This window comes from Coenobita brevimanus, chromosome 8 (assembly GCF_032717465.1).
Source record: "Coenobita brevimanus isolate Jiangsu-jjx chromosome 8, ASM3271746v2, whole genome shotgun sequence".
NCBI lineage: Eukaryota > Metazoa > Arthropoda > Malacostraca > Decapoda > Coenobitidae > Coenobita > Coenobita brevimanus.
Genome location: NC_136961.1, coordinates 6239397 through 6258957, shown reverse-complemented (window position 1 = coordinate 6258957; position 19561 = coordinate 6239397). Strand labels below are relative to the sequence as shown.

The 19561-nt window shown below is 41.2% G+C and overlaps 1 protein-coding gene across 1 annotated transcript in view; it reads right to left on the bottom strand.

Moving 5' to 3' along the window:
* The window catches only part of LOC145406333 (alpha-(1,3)-fucosyltransferase C-like), a 250582-nt gene that overhangs the window by 38204 nt on the left and 192817 nt on the right, over positions 1-19561 (bottom strand). Inside the window, exon 7 of the mRNA XM_080277497.1 lies at positions 10397-10582. Within this exon, the coding sequence (XP_080133623.1) occupies positions 10397-10582 (186 nt within the window). The remainder of the gene's footprint in view (positions 1-10396; positions 10583-19561) is intronic.

Genomic DNA, 19561 nt, shown 5'->3' with positions numbered 1-19561 from the left:
TCTGTAGTTGCACCATCAACAAAGAACATCGACAGCAAAACCTAGGTCTTCGAATTCAGAACGTGGGATACATAAAGGGTTTTATTTAGCAGCTGCCCTGCCTCAAAACTCCACCAGCTTACCCGGATGTGGAATCCCAAAAAGTCCTGCCTCATGGGTTTCTTCTTCAACATCTGCCAAAATATGAATTTATCGTTAGTAGTTACCGTTATGATGTGTTTCTTCTTGATGCGCTTGTACTATTCCACACCAGCTGGAATTCATCGTGTTCAGTAAAGCAATGCTTTGTTGAAGGGGGAAAAGCAGAGCCAACAGAACTGCCGCCTTGGACAGTACCACCCCTTGGTTGAACAGTTCGTCTCTATTCCATGCTGTGAATCGAGAGGTTACCGTAGTGTCTAATGGGAATCACCACATCACAGAAGCTGATACTCCTTGTATAGTAGATAGTCATATATATATATATATATATATATATATATATATATATATATATATATATATATATATATATATATATATATATATATATATATATATATATATTGTTACTGGCCATTACCCCTACCTCTAATCTGGGGTTATAACTGAACTGTGTGAAGTGACGGTGCGGTGTCGCCCTGTCTCGGCTACCAATGTCTAAAATTTCAATCAGTGCTGACCTAGGTACGAACCAGTGTCGGGCAAGTTGTATTAGCAATGACAAGGGCTAAAAACACTGAGTTGCATGGAGAGATCGGAGGTTGAGCCGAACCCAAGTGATGAGATCTGCTCCCTGAGAATGCACCAACGAATCCCAACTGAACAACCTTGAGTGACCACCATCTCGAAGAGACTAATGCGATAAGATATTATCCTGGTGCTGGACAGGCCTGTGTAGTAAAAAGGGGCAAGGCTATTGGAATATATCAAGAGTGACTTAGAGGTGGAGCACTGCTTCTCTCTCAACTCAAGCCTCTTCGAAATGACTCTTAGTTTGGTGATATTGTGTAAGAAGTAATCCAAGACATTGAGTAGTAAGATAAGAATTTGTATTTAACTTGTACATAGCAGCCTTGTACAGTAACTGTTCCCATTTAGTACTCCATTGGCTGAGGTGTCTGACTGATATTTTGAGTAGGTTTGCAAGTTATGGTAATTAGGTTAGAAGTGTTCCCCTGTGCATCTGTTTATTTTATAAAAGAACATAAGTTTGTGATGTACTCTTAAGATTTTGTAAATAACGTTAGATTTATTTGTTTAAGTGTCACTGGCTTTTATCTGACCATCAGTGTCAAAAACGACCAAGGGATGTGACACATACTGTATAAGCATGATTTGGTTATTTTCATAAACTCCTGGGAGGGACACCTAATCCAGCTAGATGCCTTGCTGCAAAGACTGACATTTGCTGACTTAGTAATCAACTCAGCGAAGTGTGGTTTTGTAAAGGTCCAGGTTCAGTACTAGGGTTTCATGGTAGGACTGGGTAAAGTAAGCCCACCTAATGCCAAAGTTGAGGCCATTGTTAGCTTAAGGCAACCCAGGAACATAAAGGAATTGAAGAGATTCAAAGGTATGGTGGGTTACTATCGGAGGTGTGTTTTAAATTTCTCTGATGTTGTAGCTCCCCTTACAGATTTGTCAATAAAATTAGTCAGATATGATTGGAAGGAATAATGTGAAGAGGCATTTTCAAAAGTTAAGGCGATTCTGTCTGCTCAGCCTGTGCTTCAAGCCCCAATATGCTATAAACCTTTTAAATTAGCTGTTCATGCAAGTGGTGTTGATGCCGGTGCAGTCCTCTTACATAATAATGATCATGGAACTGAAATACCTGTTTGTTAGTTTAGCAAAAATAATAATGTTGATCAGATGAAATACTGTACTGTTGAAATGGAACTCCTTTCACTAATACTTCTCCTGCAGTATATCCCAGTGTAGGCTGTTTTTTATTTTATTAATGGCCGTCACCCGCAATGAGGGGTATTAGGCCAAATAATTAACCAGCACAATGGAAAGAAAAAAAGAAATCCCGCACCGCATGCGACAGCCAGTCTAGGGGACCAAGTGTGGAGGGAGTGGTAGAATGCTCTGAGACTGGCTAAATGCACCTCCTCTTTCCTGACAAACAACACGGGTGGAAACACCTCACTCAGGTCAGCAGCCCAGAGCAGATCGTTGAGGTTGGAGTAGATTGTGGCTCCGAGCTGGTACAACCAGATGTGGGCATTGAGGGTCGGGAAGTGTCGGTAGGAGGATACGTCTAACCTATCCTTGTGGTCCATGATGGAAGGGTGACATGGGTTGGGCCTCCACTGCCGGAGGAGGAGAGGACTCAATGACCTCCTCCCTGACCGAGGAGCCGGTCGTCGCATCCTTGGCCATGGAGACGGTGTCAGAAGAGTCTCGCCCCTCCTCAGTCTCTGGCTGCGGATGGTGTCTTTCAACCCTGGTCTTTGCTGTGTCCATTTCTGGAGCCGGGTCAGTGGTTCAGTCTCAACTCCTATTAGTGCAGGTACTGAACACTACCTCTTGAAATTCTTAGTAACATTTAGAGATAAGAACCAGTGGTTAACTCGCTGGGCTGAATTCCGCTAACAGTATGTCCTAGACGTCCATCGTATCAAAGGAGAAAGAAGTGTTTGTCTACGATGTAACCCTGGGAGATGTACAGAAATTCCCCTGCTTAAATTTCTTTCTTCAGGAAGGGAGGTGATGCTGGCCGCTGTCCTGACCAATATAGTTAGGGGCTGACTGCATGAAGTCTATTTTGTGCTAATGCTGCAGCTCAGACCACTATTCGGGAATTTTAATCATGTGAAGTGACCGTGAGACGTTGTCCCATTCCGGCTGGCCCTGTCTCAGGTTTCCATCAGTGTTGAATGAACTGAAACCCAGTATGTAGCACGGCTTATCATAAATAATAAAGGCCAATCTACATTGAGTTACAGGGAGAAAAAGGAGGTGAAGCCTAACTCAGGTGATGAGATCCACCCCCAGAGAATACACCTGCCAATCCCAGCTGAATGACCTCGTGTGTCCATCATCTTGAAGGGATTATTGGGAAAATATATTATCCTAGTGTTAAGCCAATGGAGGAGGAAGAGGCGTGATGCCTGGGATGCATAAGGGTTACTTAGACGTAGAACACTACTTCCGTCTCAACCCCAGCCTCCTCCAGTTCACTTTCCTAGTTTAGTGATATAGCGTAAGAAGTGCCTCAAGACATTAGGCCATATATTATGAATTTGTATTTAAAATACACATAGCAGCCTGGTACTGTAACTGTTCCCATTTAGTACTCTACTGGCTGAAGTATCTAACTGATCTTATTTTGGTAGGTTTGAAAATTATTCAAATCAGAATCGAAGTGTCACGCTGTGCACAAGTTTATTATATAAAAGAACCTGATTCTGTGATGCACTGCGTAGAGATTTTGTAAGTAAAATAAGGTTTACTTGCTTAAGTGCAATTGCCTTTAATTTGACCTTCAAAGTCAGAAACCTCTCGGCACGGGACGATATATATATATATATATATATATATATATATATATATATATATATATATATATATATATATATATATATATATATGTATGTATATTATATATTTTTTTATGTGAGGAAGAAGGAACCAAAGGCCACGAGCCCACAAAACTGTTCCTTCCAAAAGAAAAACAAAATACAAGAGAGAGCCAAATTCAAGATCCGATCATTTCGAGATGCCTGGACACACTGCGTTTGAAAGACTGGAGATCATAGGAAGCAGGATATACAGACAAAGGGAGACAGTTCCAGAGTTGACCTGTTGCATAAATGAAGGTCTGGGAGTAACGGTTAGCTCTTGCATTAGAGAGTTGGACAGAAAAAGGATGAGACTTTGCTGCTAGACGGGTGCTACGCGCCCGTCGTAGAGGTAGAGGAATGCAAGCAGACAGTTGAGAGGAGCAGTGACCATTGAAGTAGCGATAAAAAAAGAGATAAAGATGCAACAGTGCAGTGAAGAGACAGAGGAAAAAGGAATCCAGTAAGAGGAGGAGAGTTAATGAGGTGAAAAGCCTTTGACTCCACCCTATTGAGAAGAGCTGTATGCGGGGAGCCTCCCCACACATGGGAGTTGTACTCCACGCAGGGGCGGATAAAACCCCTGTATAGAGTTAACAGTTGTGCAGGGGTAAAGAAGGAACAGAGTCGGCTCAGCACACCCAATCTCTTGGAAGCAGATTTTACAAGAGATGTAATATGATCTTTCCAAGATAAGTCCCGAGTAAATGAAACCCCAAGTATGTTCAAGGATGATGCAGGATTAAGTTGAATATTATTAAACATTAGTGTGTATACCTGTGGAAGATTTTGTCGGGTTGATAGGTGCAAAAACTGAGTCTTTGATGCATTAAAAACAACCAGATTATTTTTACCCCAGTTAGAGATACGAGCCAAGTCAGACATCAGGTGTGCCATAGCCTCATCCCTTGTTTGTTGAAGTAATTGCTGAGATGGACGTTGCGGGAATCGAATGGAAAGGTGAAGGGAGGAGTCATCAGCTTATGAGTGGATAGGGTTAGATGTACATCTTAGAAGGTCATTGATGAATAAAAGGAAGAGAGTTGGTGATAGGACAGAGTCCTGAGGAACACTGTTAATCGATCTAGGAGAAGAACGATGCCGTCTACAACAGCAGCTATAGAACAACCAGAAAGGAAGCTAGAGATGAAGGCACAGATAGAAGGATAGAAACCGTAAGTGGGCAGTTTGGAACTTAAAGATTTATGCCAGACTCGATCGAAAGCCTTTGAGATGTCAAGTGCAATGGCAAAGCTTTCACCAAATACGCGAAAGGAGGATGACCAGGAGTCTGAAAGGTAGGTGAGAAGATCACTGATGGATCGTCTCTGACGGAACCAATACTGACGATCAGAAAGAAGGTTGTGATAAGAAAGATGCTTTAAAAATTTCTATTAAGAACAGACTCGAAAACTTTTGAGTTACAGGATGTTAAAGCAATTGGACGATAGTTAGAGGGTTGGGAATGGTCACCCTTCTTTGGGACTGGCTGAATGAGAGCAAACTTCCAGCAAGAAGGAAAGGTACAAGTTGACAGAGAAAGGCAAAAGAGTTTGCCTAGGCAGGGTGTAAGCACAGAAGCACAGTTCTTGAGAACAACAGGAGGGATTCCATCAGGCCTATATGCCTTATTAGTATTGAGGCCTGTGATGGCAGGAAATACATCAGCTGAAGAAATTTTAATGTCAGCCATGAGGAAGTCAGAGGGGGGAAGTGATGGAGGAACAGCACCGGAATCGTCTAAGGTGAAATTGGAGGAGAAAGTCTGAGCGAAGAAATCTGCTTTATCAGTAGAAGAAATAGCTACAGAGCCATTAGAGTAGAAAAGAGGGGGGAAGGATGATGAGGTAAAGTTGTTAGAAAGGTTTTTGGCAAGGTGCCAGAAGGAGTGCGAACAATTAGAGTTAGGGAGCTGAGAGCATTTAGTGCGGATGAAATTATTTTTAGCAGTGCGAAGAACAGACTTAGCACGATTCTGGACAGATGTGTATAAAAGATGTGATTCAGGGGTGGGTTGGCTCTGGTACCTTTTATTGGCCCTCTACTTGTTGCAGAAAGCATTAGAACAAGCGTGATTAAACCAAGGCTTTCGTGCATTAGTCAAAGGATATGAGGAAGGAATGTATGCTTCCATGCCCGAGAGAATAACCTCCGTAATATGCAAGGCACACCCAGATGGCTCCCAGCCATGGAAGCAATAATCATTCCAGGGAAAATCAAAGAAGTGCTGCCTGAGGGCATCCCAATCCACAGCTTCAAAGTGCCACAGACGACATTTCTTTGGAGGGTCCGCAGGCCGTACTAGAGCGATAGGACATTTTCAGGTGATAAGGTTGTGATCAGAGGAGCCCAATAGAGAGAAAAGATTAACAGTGTAAGCAGAAGGATTACTTGTAGGGAACAGGTGAAGAATGTTGGAGCTCTCTCCAAGGCGGTTAGGGATACGGGTAGGGTGCTGTACAAGCTGCTGTAGGTCATTAAGGATAGAAAAGATGCAGGCTTGTTCACCAGGTGGATCAGTGAAAGGAAAGGAGAGCCAAAGATGGTGGTGAACATTGAAGTCTCCTAGAATGGAGATTTGAGAGAAAGGAAAAATGGATAGAATGTGTTCCATCGTAGAAGTAAGATAGTCAAAGAATTTTTGATAGTCAGTAGAATTAGGAGATAAGTAAACAGCATAGATATGTTTAGCCAGAGAATGACATGAAAGCCGAAACCAGAGTGTAGAGAATTCAGAAGAATCGAGTTCAGAAACACGAGAGCAAGATAAGTTGTTTCGTATATATACATAGCAGCCACCTTCGGCTTTGAAATGAGTATAGAGAAAGTAGGAGGATACAGAAAAGGGTCTGCTGTCAGTTGCCTCAGACAGCTGAGTCTCAGTTAGAAAAAGAAGGTGAGGTTTAGAGAAGGAAAGGTGGTGCTCAACAGAGCGAAAGTTAGAGGAAAGGCCACGAATGTTTCAGAAATGAAGAAGAAGAGAGTCAGACAGTGGTTCCAGGCATCTTGAGTCATCACCGGGAGAGGGGCAGAATGTGGGGGCATTTATGGTCCCCCCCCCCCTGGGGGGCTATGTTATTCGACGCCATTTTTTTTTTTTTTTAATTTTGAAAAGGAAGTGTGGTGTGTACTGTGCATGTAGTTTGGTGTTGATAGTTAGAGAAGCTTGTACTGGAGAGTATGCTGGCCTACTCTCTGTGTTACTAAGATACTGAAAAAGTTCAGCAAATAGGGATGGTCGGGACCTAGTCCCGAGGGCTGATGAAACGGGAGCTCCAGCTCTTCCTGCCATCAGCTTTCCATCCACCTTGAGAGTACTACTTCCTGTTTGTGAAGTGGCCAATATCATGAACTGGGTGAATTTGTAGCCTATTTCATGCAATGAGTAACATCGTGTAGAAGTTCAAAATTTTCCTACCTGTATGGGTGACTGGGCACTTAAGATGCTAAGTTGTGACATGGTAGCATAATGTGTTCATGTGAACACCAAAGATCTGGCAGTCACTTGAACTATTCAGATCCAACAAGCCAATTAAATAACTGCCTTTGATTAACCAAAGTCACGTGGTCGGTGGAGTCACAATCCCTACTCCAGTTCTCCCTTTACCACTGAAGTAGGAAGTTGTGTTAAGTCCCTGTGCTGCAATATCAATTTTCAAGGCAACCTGGAATTCGATGGTTGTCATGCACTGATCGCCACTGGCTATCAATTGCTTACAGGAAGCACACCTCTTCCTTTGGCCATTATAAACACATTTCATGTAATTTATAATCTAGAAAACTAGAGGAATGCGTTATAACTAAATATGGATATTATTTTAATTCCCTTTTTGTGACAAACTAGAAGCCTCTCCAAAGTGGGAATCACACCAGCCGCGAGCCAATATATATCTAGCGTGACTCAGAGTATGACCTTGGCATTGACCTACTTTCACCAATTTCGACCTGTTAGGAGAGTCCCTGCTGAACACCTGTTCGTTCGTTCATTTACAGATTCCCTGCACCCATATTGCAGGCTGGGCCATACATTAGCCCGGTCAGTGGGGTATGGGCTTATTAAAAAATAGTAAGGGGGGAGGACAGGACCTGGGGACTGCCCAGGACACACGCCCTGTCTCCTGACTGGCTTTGTGGTGTTTGTGGCACGGAACACCTGTAAAGTATTGTGATAATATATTGAACGGTTGCGAAGTTATCGTGGTAACAGACACGCAGACCTTGACCAACTTTCACCAATTACGAAGTCGTGGAAGATTTTCATCCCTATTACACACGTGTAAAATTTTGTGATATCTTGACCAGTTGCGATGTTATCCTGCTAACAGACCCACACGCACAGACAGACAAACCTGTAGAATTTTGTGGTGATTTCTTGAGCGGTTGCTAAGTTACCAAGAAAACAGACACACAGACTTTGACCTACTTTCACCAATTTCGAAATCGTGGCCAGTTTTTTTCCCTGCTGCACACCTGTAAAATTTTGTGGTGATATCTTGGACGTTTGAGAAGCTATCGTGCTAACACGCACACACACACACACACACACGCAGATTGAAAACAATACAAGCTTCGCTATCGCGGCTGGTAATTACGATATAATATACAAATTTAGCACTCGCCTCTTGGTTGTGTGCATTTTCGGTAGAAAGTATCAGACTGCATAGTTATTTATAGCATATGTATGTTACAGGGACTTTGTTAACCAATGATTTCATGAAATGAGTTAAAATTACGGTGGGTTACTTAAGGTTAGGTTAATATAGGCTGCGATTGGGTAAGGCTGGGATAATCTAGGTCAAGCTTAGGTTAGGTTAGGCAAGGTTAGTTCGGCAAATATAGGTTAAATTATGTGAATGCCAGGTTATGTTAAGCGTTCAACTAAATTAACCTAACCTAACTAACCTAAACTTAACTTAGATTATCCCCGCCAAACCTAACTGCAGCCTGTATTAACTTAACCTTAAATAAACATGATGTAATTTCATTTCTCGAATTCCCCAAAGATTTCATGAAATCACTGGTTACACAAATTCCCTGTAACACACACACACACACACACACACACACACACATATATATATATATATATATATATACAGCCGGGGAAAGTTCCGCGTTATACACTCGCTCACCACTTCGAAATGATAAATGTGAGACAAGTGGCAGCGAAGCAGTAGCCAACATTCATTTATCTGGTAACCGTGTGAGAAGGGTGGTGATGGAAGAGGGAGGGGTAGGAACTATCAGCTCTCCCACACCTTCCTCCTCCCTTAACCTCTCCTCTCCCACACAGTGGTATGAGACATTTGAGTGTCTGGCTACTGCTTCACTAGTGATTGTCTCACGCATAAAGGTCCAATCTGGCAGACAGGTGTATAAGGCAGAACTTTTCCTCGGGTGTATACACAACAAAAAAACTATCGTTACACCTTCTGCGCGATATAAAATGACACACGAATGAAGGTTTTTGATAACAGCCTCCTCCATTGGTATCCCTGCGTGTGTTTGTTGCATATTTATTATAAGCTATATCCATTGCTTCTCCCATGCATATTTCTACCTCGTCCTATTTGGCAACTCACCCACTGTCAGGCTTACCAACCCTAGCGAGACAGCCAGGTTGTTCAGTATGAAACTCATCGGACCCCCCTGTAACGATAGTTTTTTTTTGCTGTGTGTACATATATAGACAGATAGATAGATAGACAGATAAATCGATAGATAGATAGATATGTGTGTGTAGATAGATATATAGGTAGATAGATAATTATAAAATACGAGAGCAAACCCCCAAAGTTAGTGGAATCGATCGAAAGCACGCGAAAAAGAAAAAGTTCCTTCCCCGTTGTGCGGTAAACACCATTTGTGTGCAGTCTGATAAATCATTCTGGCACGTGGTATCGCACTGAGAAAATTTAGGCCATATTTCTGCGTTCTTTTTTTTTGTTGTTGTTGTTTTTTTGTTTCTGCACGTGGTTAATCCGATTTTCTTCCTCGGTCCATCATGTCAGATTTCAGAATGTTGTCCATAAAGAAATTATTTCCCGTGGACTGAGGGGAACCAGCAGTTTTACGTTCAAGTGCTTAGGCGTCTACGGGAATGAACTGGGCGAAAAGTTCAGAGAAGAGACGCACCCAGAAATGGTTTTTGCATCACGAGGACATGCCATGACACATTTTTGAAATGTTGGCATAAAAACGTCGTTGTTGCCGCGCACCCTGCGTACTCGCCAGTTCTCCTTCCATGTGTTTTTTTTTCTTTTGCCCCCAAATTAAGTTTTAACTGAAAGGCAAAAGATTTGACAGCTTAGAAGAAATTCAGAAAAAAAATTGCAGGAGCCTCTGGAGATGGTGATAAAAGACGACTATAGAAAATGTTTCCAGGAATGGGAATAGCACTTGGACAGGTGAATAGCATCTCAATGGGAGTTCTCTGAAGGGAAGTAAAATGGATCATCTATCTATCTTTCTATCTCTCGACACACACACACACACACACACACACACACACACACACACACACACACACACAATTTACTTACCCTAGTGTAATCACTTCTAGAAATGAAACAGAGACAGTTCGTAGATAGGTAAATGGACGGTTGCATGTCGTGCTTTGGAGCAATGCTTGTTGGGTGCTTTGTTTGTTGGTTGCACTGTTCCATTCCCTTACCTAGCATTTTGAAAGCTATTATAAAGAGACAGAGAATTAAACTGTGTGCACTGATGGCCTTCGAGCAATATATACGCAGAAATCTAATCTCATTTTTTCACAAACTACCACAGCCTACTTAAGAAATCATTTACTACCTCCCATTAAACCTAAGCCTCTTTCTTCCACTACTCACCTCAGCATATTGAAGAACTTTTCGGTGATGTAGTCCCTGCACAGGGAGTTCTCAAAGGCCAAGTAGAATTTGTAGTGTTTACTGATCATTTGGTGGCACTTCTTGCGTTCACTTTTTGGACATTTCAACTTGCCACAGCCTCCATAGATATCCACGTCAATCCATTGTTGTAGCGTTTTGACCAGCCTGCAAATACATGTATATAAATTAGCCGGTACACACACACACACACACACACACACACAGATGGTGACTTTTATTCATTGGTATTTATGTGTCAATACACACACACACACACACACACACACACACACACACACACACACACACAGATGGTGACTTTTATTCATTGGTATTTATGTGTCAATTCCTGCCAGTCACTATGAGATCAGTGTCACTTGCACTAAAAAATTCAGTCACTGTCACTTGTTGTCAGTCATTTTCAGTCGGTACTATTCTGTCATCATTTACAGTTCTCTGGCAATACTCAGTCCCTCGCAAATCGCTGGCCATGACCTTAATTCACTCTCAGTGGACTGTCAGTCATTGTATTCATTTCCACTCCAATCAATCCATTTTCAGTCAATTGAAAGTACGCTATCACTCATTGCTAATCTACTGTCACTCCAATGTCAACCCACTTGCAGTCCACTTACAGTCCACTATCTGAGTGGTGTCAGGTCACTGTCCATCCACTTTTAATGTACTGTCAGCTCAATGTCAATTCATTATCAGTCCACTGTCAATCGATTCTCCTTTTACTGTCAGTCCACAAACAATCCAGCATCAGACACTGTGGATGAACTATTAGCCATTGTCGCCATATTATGAGTTACTGACAATAAATTTTATCCCAGCCAATGTCCCTTCAGACACTCTCAGTCCACGTCATATCTCCATCGATTTTGAGAACTCATTAACATTTCTTTCTTAGCAACATATTTTGCCTTATATGCCCCAGTTTATTCGGGGATGTTTTTATGTATCATTTAGCTCTCTAACTCGATATAAGAACCTGTGTTAGATACTAATCATACTCAGACGACTTTATTATACCAAGAAAAATCAGCCGACAGAAGGTTTAAAAACTCTTTAACAGTTTATCTTGCTGTTTGATAATCACACGTTTTAAATTTTAGCACATGGTTTTGTTCACTGTAAAAATCCTCTGCTAGCCACGCATTATAAAGCGTCACAGGCTGCATGCATATCACAAATGAGAATATTAAGATGCCACATGCCAAAATGTATTAGTAATGAAGAATGGGAATTCATTCATCAAAAACGATAAGAATACAGGCCCATGGGACATCTTTTCAGAGAACTGTCTTGCTCATTACACCTGAAGAGCCTATGTGTAAATGAAGCAAAACGTGAATGAAGAAATATAGTTTAAGAGAAATATACATGTGTAAAATGTAAATGACTCGACAGTGAAGAGCTAATAACAAAGTCTCTGAATATAAAACTAAGTAGGTGGGGGCGCTCACCATCCACTCACTCGATGTAGTGCTGCTCTCGGGTGTCTGCCCTTTCCTCTCCATCCTTCTTTCCTTCCATTCTCTTCTGTCTTTCTTTCCTTCATTCTTTCCTTGTCCTTCTGCCTACGGGTGACTTTACACTTCCTCTTGTCTTTCTTTCCTTCCTTCTTTCCACTTCCTTCAGCCTGTGGGTGACTATACACTGAGTGACAAGCCAAATGGTTTCCTGTGCACCAGGAAACCATTTACTACGCTGGGTGGTAACCATATAACCATATTTTGGCACCTGGTGGTTTAGTGGGTAATTATTGCCCTCCAATCGGATTGAGCCAGTGAAGGTATATATCCAAGGGGTGGTTGGGGTTGATTGCTCATGTAATGCCAATCGGGGATGACTGAGGCTGGTCATTCTCATCTTAAATGTCGGGACCAACTGCCTAGCCCCGGGCTCCTACGCTCCTCATGGGGCAATGTAGGATTGGATGACGGATGGATGGATGGAAATATAAATGTATTACTACTACTACTTCAGCTACTACAGCAACAGCAACAACTAATAATAATTATAATGATACTACTACTACTACTACTACTACTACTACTACTACTAATTATTATTATTATTATTATCATTATTATTACTATTATTATTATTATTATTATTATTATTATTATTATTAGATTAATACTAATAATAAATGCTCATAAACAACCTACCGCTAAAGACCTAAATCTTGAAACAAATTTACGCTATATTCCCTATCGTAAAAACTACTTTGCACTAAAAACGATGGACCTATTTCCACAGCCACCACCAATTTTTCTTCATGCTAATCAAATTTGCAGTGATAATCGAAAGCTCAATGTAAGCTTGAACTAATTCTGCTCTAGGTTTATCTCAAACCACACAGGAATGATGACTAAGAACGAAAACCACAACCATAACCCGGACCCTCAAACAAACTTATGATCAATTTTCTGTTGTAACCAGGATTTGACTTAAAAAAAGAAAAAAAAAAAGAAAACTAAAGAAATTTAAGTTTCTTTTTTACTTCTTGGATATCCTTCCCCCCCCCCTCCCAACAAAAAAATAATCTTAGGACAGTTCCAGATGTGCAGAACACAGACTATCCTCAGAATTTTCAAACTGAAATGGTTAGAGCAGACATTGCCTTTTTAACCCCCTTTAGTGCGAGAGCTCATTCCTAAGTTGAATTTAATCTCATGAATGCAGCGGAAGTTAAATATTCTAAACGCGTCCAGGGGCTGAAGAGTTTTACAGAACAGTACTTTAGGACTGCGACACGGTAATCTGTTGCCAAAAAATGAAGCTAAGATGTTCGCAGCATATTTTTAATTTTTAATTACTGTACATCCACTCGTCGACACCAAAAAATTAGCAGCATTCTTCCTTAGTGATGTTTCCCACCTTCTCCAATATTCTTTAAATTGTCTTTCAACTGTGATATAAAATAGAATGACAACTGACCTGTCTCAGTACATGATCTTAAAGCACCCACTGGATAAAGCTGCCTCAGTTTAAAGTAAAATATGGCTTGTTTTTATTGACTGGCCTGGTGGTACAATGATCATCTCCCACGCACAAGGTGTGAAGCTCAGCCTGCGTAGGAGCACAGTATAAGCACTGGCATAAGGTTCGCGTATCGAAGGTATGGATCTAAAATAACAAAATTTCCTCCCATACAAAGGCACATACACGGAATAGCATTTATCCCAGATTTTTTATACAACTTCAGTAGCAATGTACGGTGTAATAATAACAATCCGGAGAATTATCACGGTGAAATGTGCAAAAATTTCTCGATAAGGAATGTATGTTAAGAAATCTTAGCAGTCAACAAGAATACTAATTAAAACGGTGTAGTACACATTACTCAAGGGAATTCACCTCTCCCTGCTGGCCCAGCACACAATACACAATTCATAAGTAAATATATCTCCCTGCCTGTCCATCACACAATGCATCATCATCATCATCATCATCATCATCCGGACCTCCTTTCCCACCCACGGGCAGTGTGAGGAGTAGCAACGCCCAGACAGCACAAACTTGCCCAAATCAAGTAGGCCACACTTCCATTCACTCATCATTCAAGCCCCCGGAATCCTGGCCCTACCGGATACGCCAAAAACATTCACCACATTCTGCAGCTTCACACAAACGTATCCGATTGAGTCAATCCGGACGCTGTCATGCTCACAAGGGGTGAAATTCCTTAATCATGCACTTCAGCTCACAACATTCATCCAGCCAGCTTGATCTCTTATCAGTTCCCTAGCCTCACCGACTTCCAAACCTCTCTTTCTCAAACACTCATCCACCATATCTCTCCACCTTCTCCTTGGCCTACCTCGCCTCCTTCCTCCTTCAAATTAGCTCAGGTATACCTTTTTCACCACTCTATGGTTATCCATTCTTTCCACATGACCATACCATCTCAGTACACTCTCTTCGATTGTGGTGTCCACCGACTTCCTCACTCCACATCTTTCACGAATCACATTACGTAAATTAACCCATTTCCCTAATAGTTCAACACACTATACACATTATGTAAGAAAATCACCTCTGCCGGCCCAACTCACTATACACATTGTACAAATAAACTCAAGTCTGTCTGCCGGCCCAACACTCTATACACATTAAATAAATTCACGTCTCTCTGCCGGTCCAACACATTACAGTTTACGAGTATACGATCGACAGACCAGGAGGGACTCAAAATCCTCGAACACAAACTCGTCTAAGGACCGAATATTTAGCTTGGCTGTGACTTTGGCCTTTGACAGAATACTCGGAGTATCGAGTTACTTCGTTTCGCCTAATCCTTAACGCTTCCACGAACTTTAGTATTAATTAGTTCAGAGCTGTTTTATTTGACATTACCTAGTGACTTTGACTTTTGATCTTCCCTGTGATCTTAATGTTTGACTGAACTTTCTCAAAACCGAAACAAAGTTTAGTCTGCACTGCATAAACACTGTTTGAGTTTGCTATGAGACATTAACCTTTGACCCTTTGTTCTAAAAAGCAAAATCAGAACTTTCTCTGTGATCCTCAACTCGCCCATCAACTTTTATCTACAACAGATTAAAACTGTTATAATTCTGTTGTTCACACACAAACAAGTAGCACGAACTTTGCCTTTGTCCTATGACCTTGACTGTTGACTGATTTTTCTCAAAACTGAATCCCTTACCTCTTGTACGGCCATTCACCCTTCCACTAATATCGATTGAAAGGGGACCAAAGCTCAAAACTCACAGTGCTCCATGGCCCGTGACAGTGTCCTTTGACTACTTGCTCTCAAAGTTTGGTCCTTTTATTCTTCCTTTACTAATAACACTTTCAAAAACTTTGTTCTAAATCGGACAAAAACTTTTTATATTGACCTTGCCATATTACCATGACCTCTAATGTATTAATCTGAAAAAAAAAAAAAAGCATACTTCTTTGCTGACCCTCAACCATTCTACCTAGTCTGGATAAAATTGGGTCAAAATATTTTGGGTTATTTTTTTTTTACACTCACGCGGATCGAACTTTGTCCTTGCTCTGTCACCTTGCCCTTTGATTATTCTTAAAACTCAGGTACTTCATCCTTCTCTTGTTAGGACTCCATATTATAAATACAATTAATTATAGAAAACATGATAGATAGATAGATAGATAGATAGAACACCAGGCAAGCCTGGGAACTGGAAATGAGCTTGCAAGTGTAACTGAGGATATGTTGACAATACACTGGAAGCAGCAAGTCAGGGGATGACATAGGTAGTGTGTCAGCGAGATAGCATACGAACAATGCCTAGTGACCATACACACCCATACACACATACTCACACACAGGTTTCTAGAACACTCCAACAATAGTGTAACACACGTGACACGACCCCTGCTACACCAGAATTTAGGAAGCAGAGCTCAGAAGGAGGCTAGCTATAGAACCGACAGGTAGTGGAGAGAGTGAACAAGTAGAGGGGTCCAACTAGACTTACTTAGTATATTAAGTCTCTGTAAGACATACCCTGCTCAACTTAGATTTTCTCTGAAGATAATAAATAAAGATCAACTCCCTGTATTCATCTTTAACTCCTACTACAAGAATCGAGAGTCACATTGATGGCAGCGAAGGTACGGACCTTGTCTACGAATCTACAGTGAATTTCTACAAAAGCAGGCGAGACTCTACAAGATTAGCTTCAGTTCTACAGTGAATTCCAACAAAGTACAGCCTACAAGCCTTTGATCCTATAAGTCTACAAAACAACTCTATAATCTTCACGTAACTTCAAGCAGCAGCAAGAAGAATAAAAAAACAAAGCAAGTAAAGGAAAAGAAAGACCAAAGCAACAAGCAAACAAAACCCCAACACTCTCTCCCGCCTACCTCCATCGCTGACGCAGAGGTCAAAACACCACAGCCACATTTATAACGCATCTTACTCACCTTTCTTCACCCAGGTTACGCATCGCTACTCAGTTACTCACCACAGCTACCAGTGTGGGAAGCCGACGTCACCATGTGTATCTGCTGAGATGACATCACCACGCCAGTTTGCTGACATAAGGCCACGCCAATCAACGTGACACCAGGCACTTCTCACCCACTACTCATTACTCATTATTCACGTAGTTCCTACTCATACTCATTCATTTCCACAGTATTGAGTTGGAAATTCGACGTTCTATGCTGAGGTTTGCCTGTGACTACAGCTGTTAACCACCACAAGCACCAGGCCATGGAATTTCCTGAGTAATATCGTCCATCAACACAGCCCTAGAATTATCAAGAGATCTTCAATCAACCCTGCATTTTTCTTCCGAGATCGACAGTTGCATCGACACGCCTCTCCGATCTATATCAAATGGGTGAAATTATACTTACTCATTTCTTCTCAGTGCTAAAATTAGGTATATTCAACTCCTTTACTTATTTCTATATATACACTTATACACTCACTACCTATCATTTATTACAACTCATTTACTCATCTATTTAGTTAGGACATAAACAAAAGACGTATTTCATAACACCATACCTTAATGACAGGGATATTTTCGCCACCACCCACGTTAATACCAGATGAAATACAATTAGCTCCAACAACGGATTCACAATTAGGAGAGCACCAAGGCAACACACCCATTGTACAAAACTCAACACAAACTAAAGATCAAGAAACAAATACGTCAGTTTTAGATGATGAGTGGGAAACCCTCTCTGACGTAGCAAGTAAGGACTTTGTCGCTGACTTGCAAACGTATGCCAATATACTGAACAGGGTTCACCATTCCGGCCGAACCTGTTCCACCATTCCCTCACACAACGATAAACAAGTCCAAGTTAAATTAACAGAGCAAACAGTGAAAATGAATAACGCAACAAATACCGCGGATCAAACATCCCCACCTCATGTTTATGTTTACCATGAAGATAAACTGCCCCAAAATTCTCTGGCACAGAAAAAGATCGTATTGACGTCATTTCATTGGTCAGTCAGTGCAAACAAATCTTTATCAAGCGACACATCCTCGATGAACAAGAGAAAATTGCCATTTTTTTCATTTTGCATAAGCCAGGAAAGATGTCCAGCAAGCAATTTACTGAGATCAGATAAGCTCCTCAAAGCTAGGACATATGATGGATTAAAAACTGAATTTTTGAAGAAATTTTCTGGAGGTATGAACTTCTTGCCAGGTATAATTCCAGAATTACATAAGATTGTAGATCTTGTAAGGGAGCACACTACAAACCACGTGCTCAGTGAAATAACTGCTGATGTCTCCACAATCAAAAGAACATTCTTAGTTACTTTGGAAAACTCAAATTGGATAACAGATGATGGAAAGATGTCCCCAGACCTCGTCGTGGACATCATTGGTTATGTAGCTGCCTTGTGTAAATTACCTGATAGGACCCTTGAGATCGCCAAGACGATCGCATACACCCCAGGCATGTGCTTACTAGACTTAATGAACGAGGTAGAGATGCAGTGCAGTAAAGCAGGTATGGTCGACACACCAGAACATTCTAGTAGAATGAGAGTACCTGAGACAGTATCAGCTGTGAAAACATCTACACCGACCCCAAACAGAGAACAAAATCGATCGCGACCTGAAAGCAGGCAGAGCAAACAACTAAACGTGTTGAGGGTTCGATCACAAACACCAGGCTACAGGCAGTTTTATAAGTTTTAGCGCAGCCCGAGCAGATCTCGCGCCACAAACAACACTACATATGGGAAGTCACCTCGTAGGTCACAGTCAAGAGATAGGTCCATTCTATGTCATTATTGTGCAAAACAAGGACACACAAGGAATGAATGCTTTATCAAAACAAAAGAGGATAGACAAAAGACACAAGGATTTGGTCCTTACTGTAGGCATCATAGATACCAAGGGCACTGGACCAGTAACTGCAAAACAGTAGAAAAAATTGTGTCTATGTTCAAATCGGGGGAAGACCAAGTCATGACAAAAAACGAACAAACGTAAAGAAAAGCAAGTCTAAAATTCACATAGGAGGCATGTTGGGAAATGAGTGTATCTTGATACCAGCTGTATGTGAGGATCAAAACGTTCCCTTATTTTTAGACACAGGCTCTCCAGTGAACTTAATAACACAAGAAGAAATAAATAACATTCTTAAAAATAAGAAGAAGGTAACTTTTCTGGAAGAAGCTGATTTAGATTTATATACGGTAGATGGAAAAAAAAAATGACAGTAAAAGGTATGATAAGGATAAATATCAGTTTCACAGAGACTACAAGACCATTCTCTGCATTTTTCTATATCGTTGAAAACTTAGCAATTAAAGCTCATATGTTACTGGGCTTAAGATGCATTAGAGCAGAGAACGTAACTTTACTCCCACAAATGAATGGAATAGAGTATGACAATGAATTCATAGAGGAAATACCATCAGAACCCTCACTGATTAGTAAAAGAGAACCAAAAAGAATTAGTAATATTAAAAGCTTAAACAAACATATACAAACAGATGAGTGTATAGATCCACTCACCCCCCCCCCCCCCGCCTCCAGAATTAGAGACCCAGATAACAGTACTGATTTATCTGTTTTTCCCGCCCATCTCACTAATGATTTAGTTATACCACTTAATTCCTATACGAAAGTTACCATAAAGAGCAAACTACGGAATAGTACTGTTCTTGTCTTAGAAGAATTATGTAAAGTAAAGGGATTGTCAGTAGAAAATGCATTATGTCAGATGAACGACGGAGGGCAAACTCAGATATTCATAATTAATCACATGCATGGGGAAGTTCAGTTGAAAAAGGGAACTTTTTTTTTTTTTTTTTTTTTTTTTTTTATGTGACCGACTCTGGGCATAGGCTTCACAGCCTGCTTTCAAGGCCCAGTAGTCCTCCTACGTACCGCACACCTCTACATGTCACCACTTCGGCGCTAACACCCACCGTCCATATTGAATACATGCTAGGGCTGTCTCATACAGGACTGGTGTATTGGTAAGAAAATGATTTGTTAACCCTGCTAGAAACACACAGGGACACCGTAGCATTGCCCGGAGAACAATTAGGGTGTACTAACCTGATTAATCACAAGATTAATGTGCACCCAGAAACACCACCAATTTTCGTAACAGCCTACCGCATCCCACACTCCCAACGTACACTTG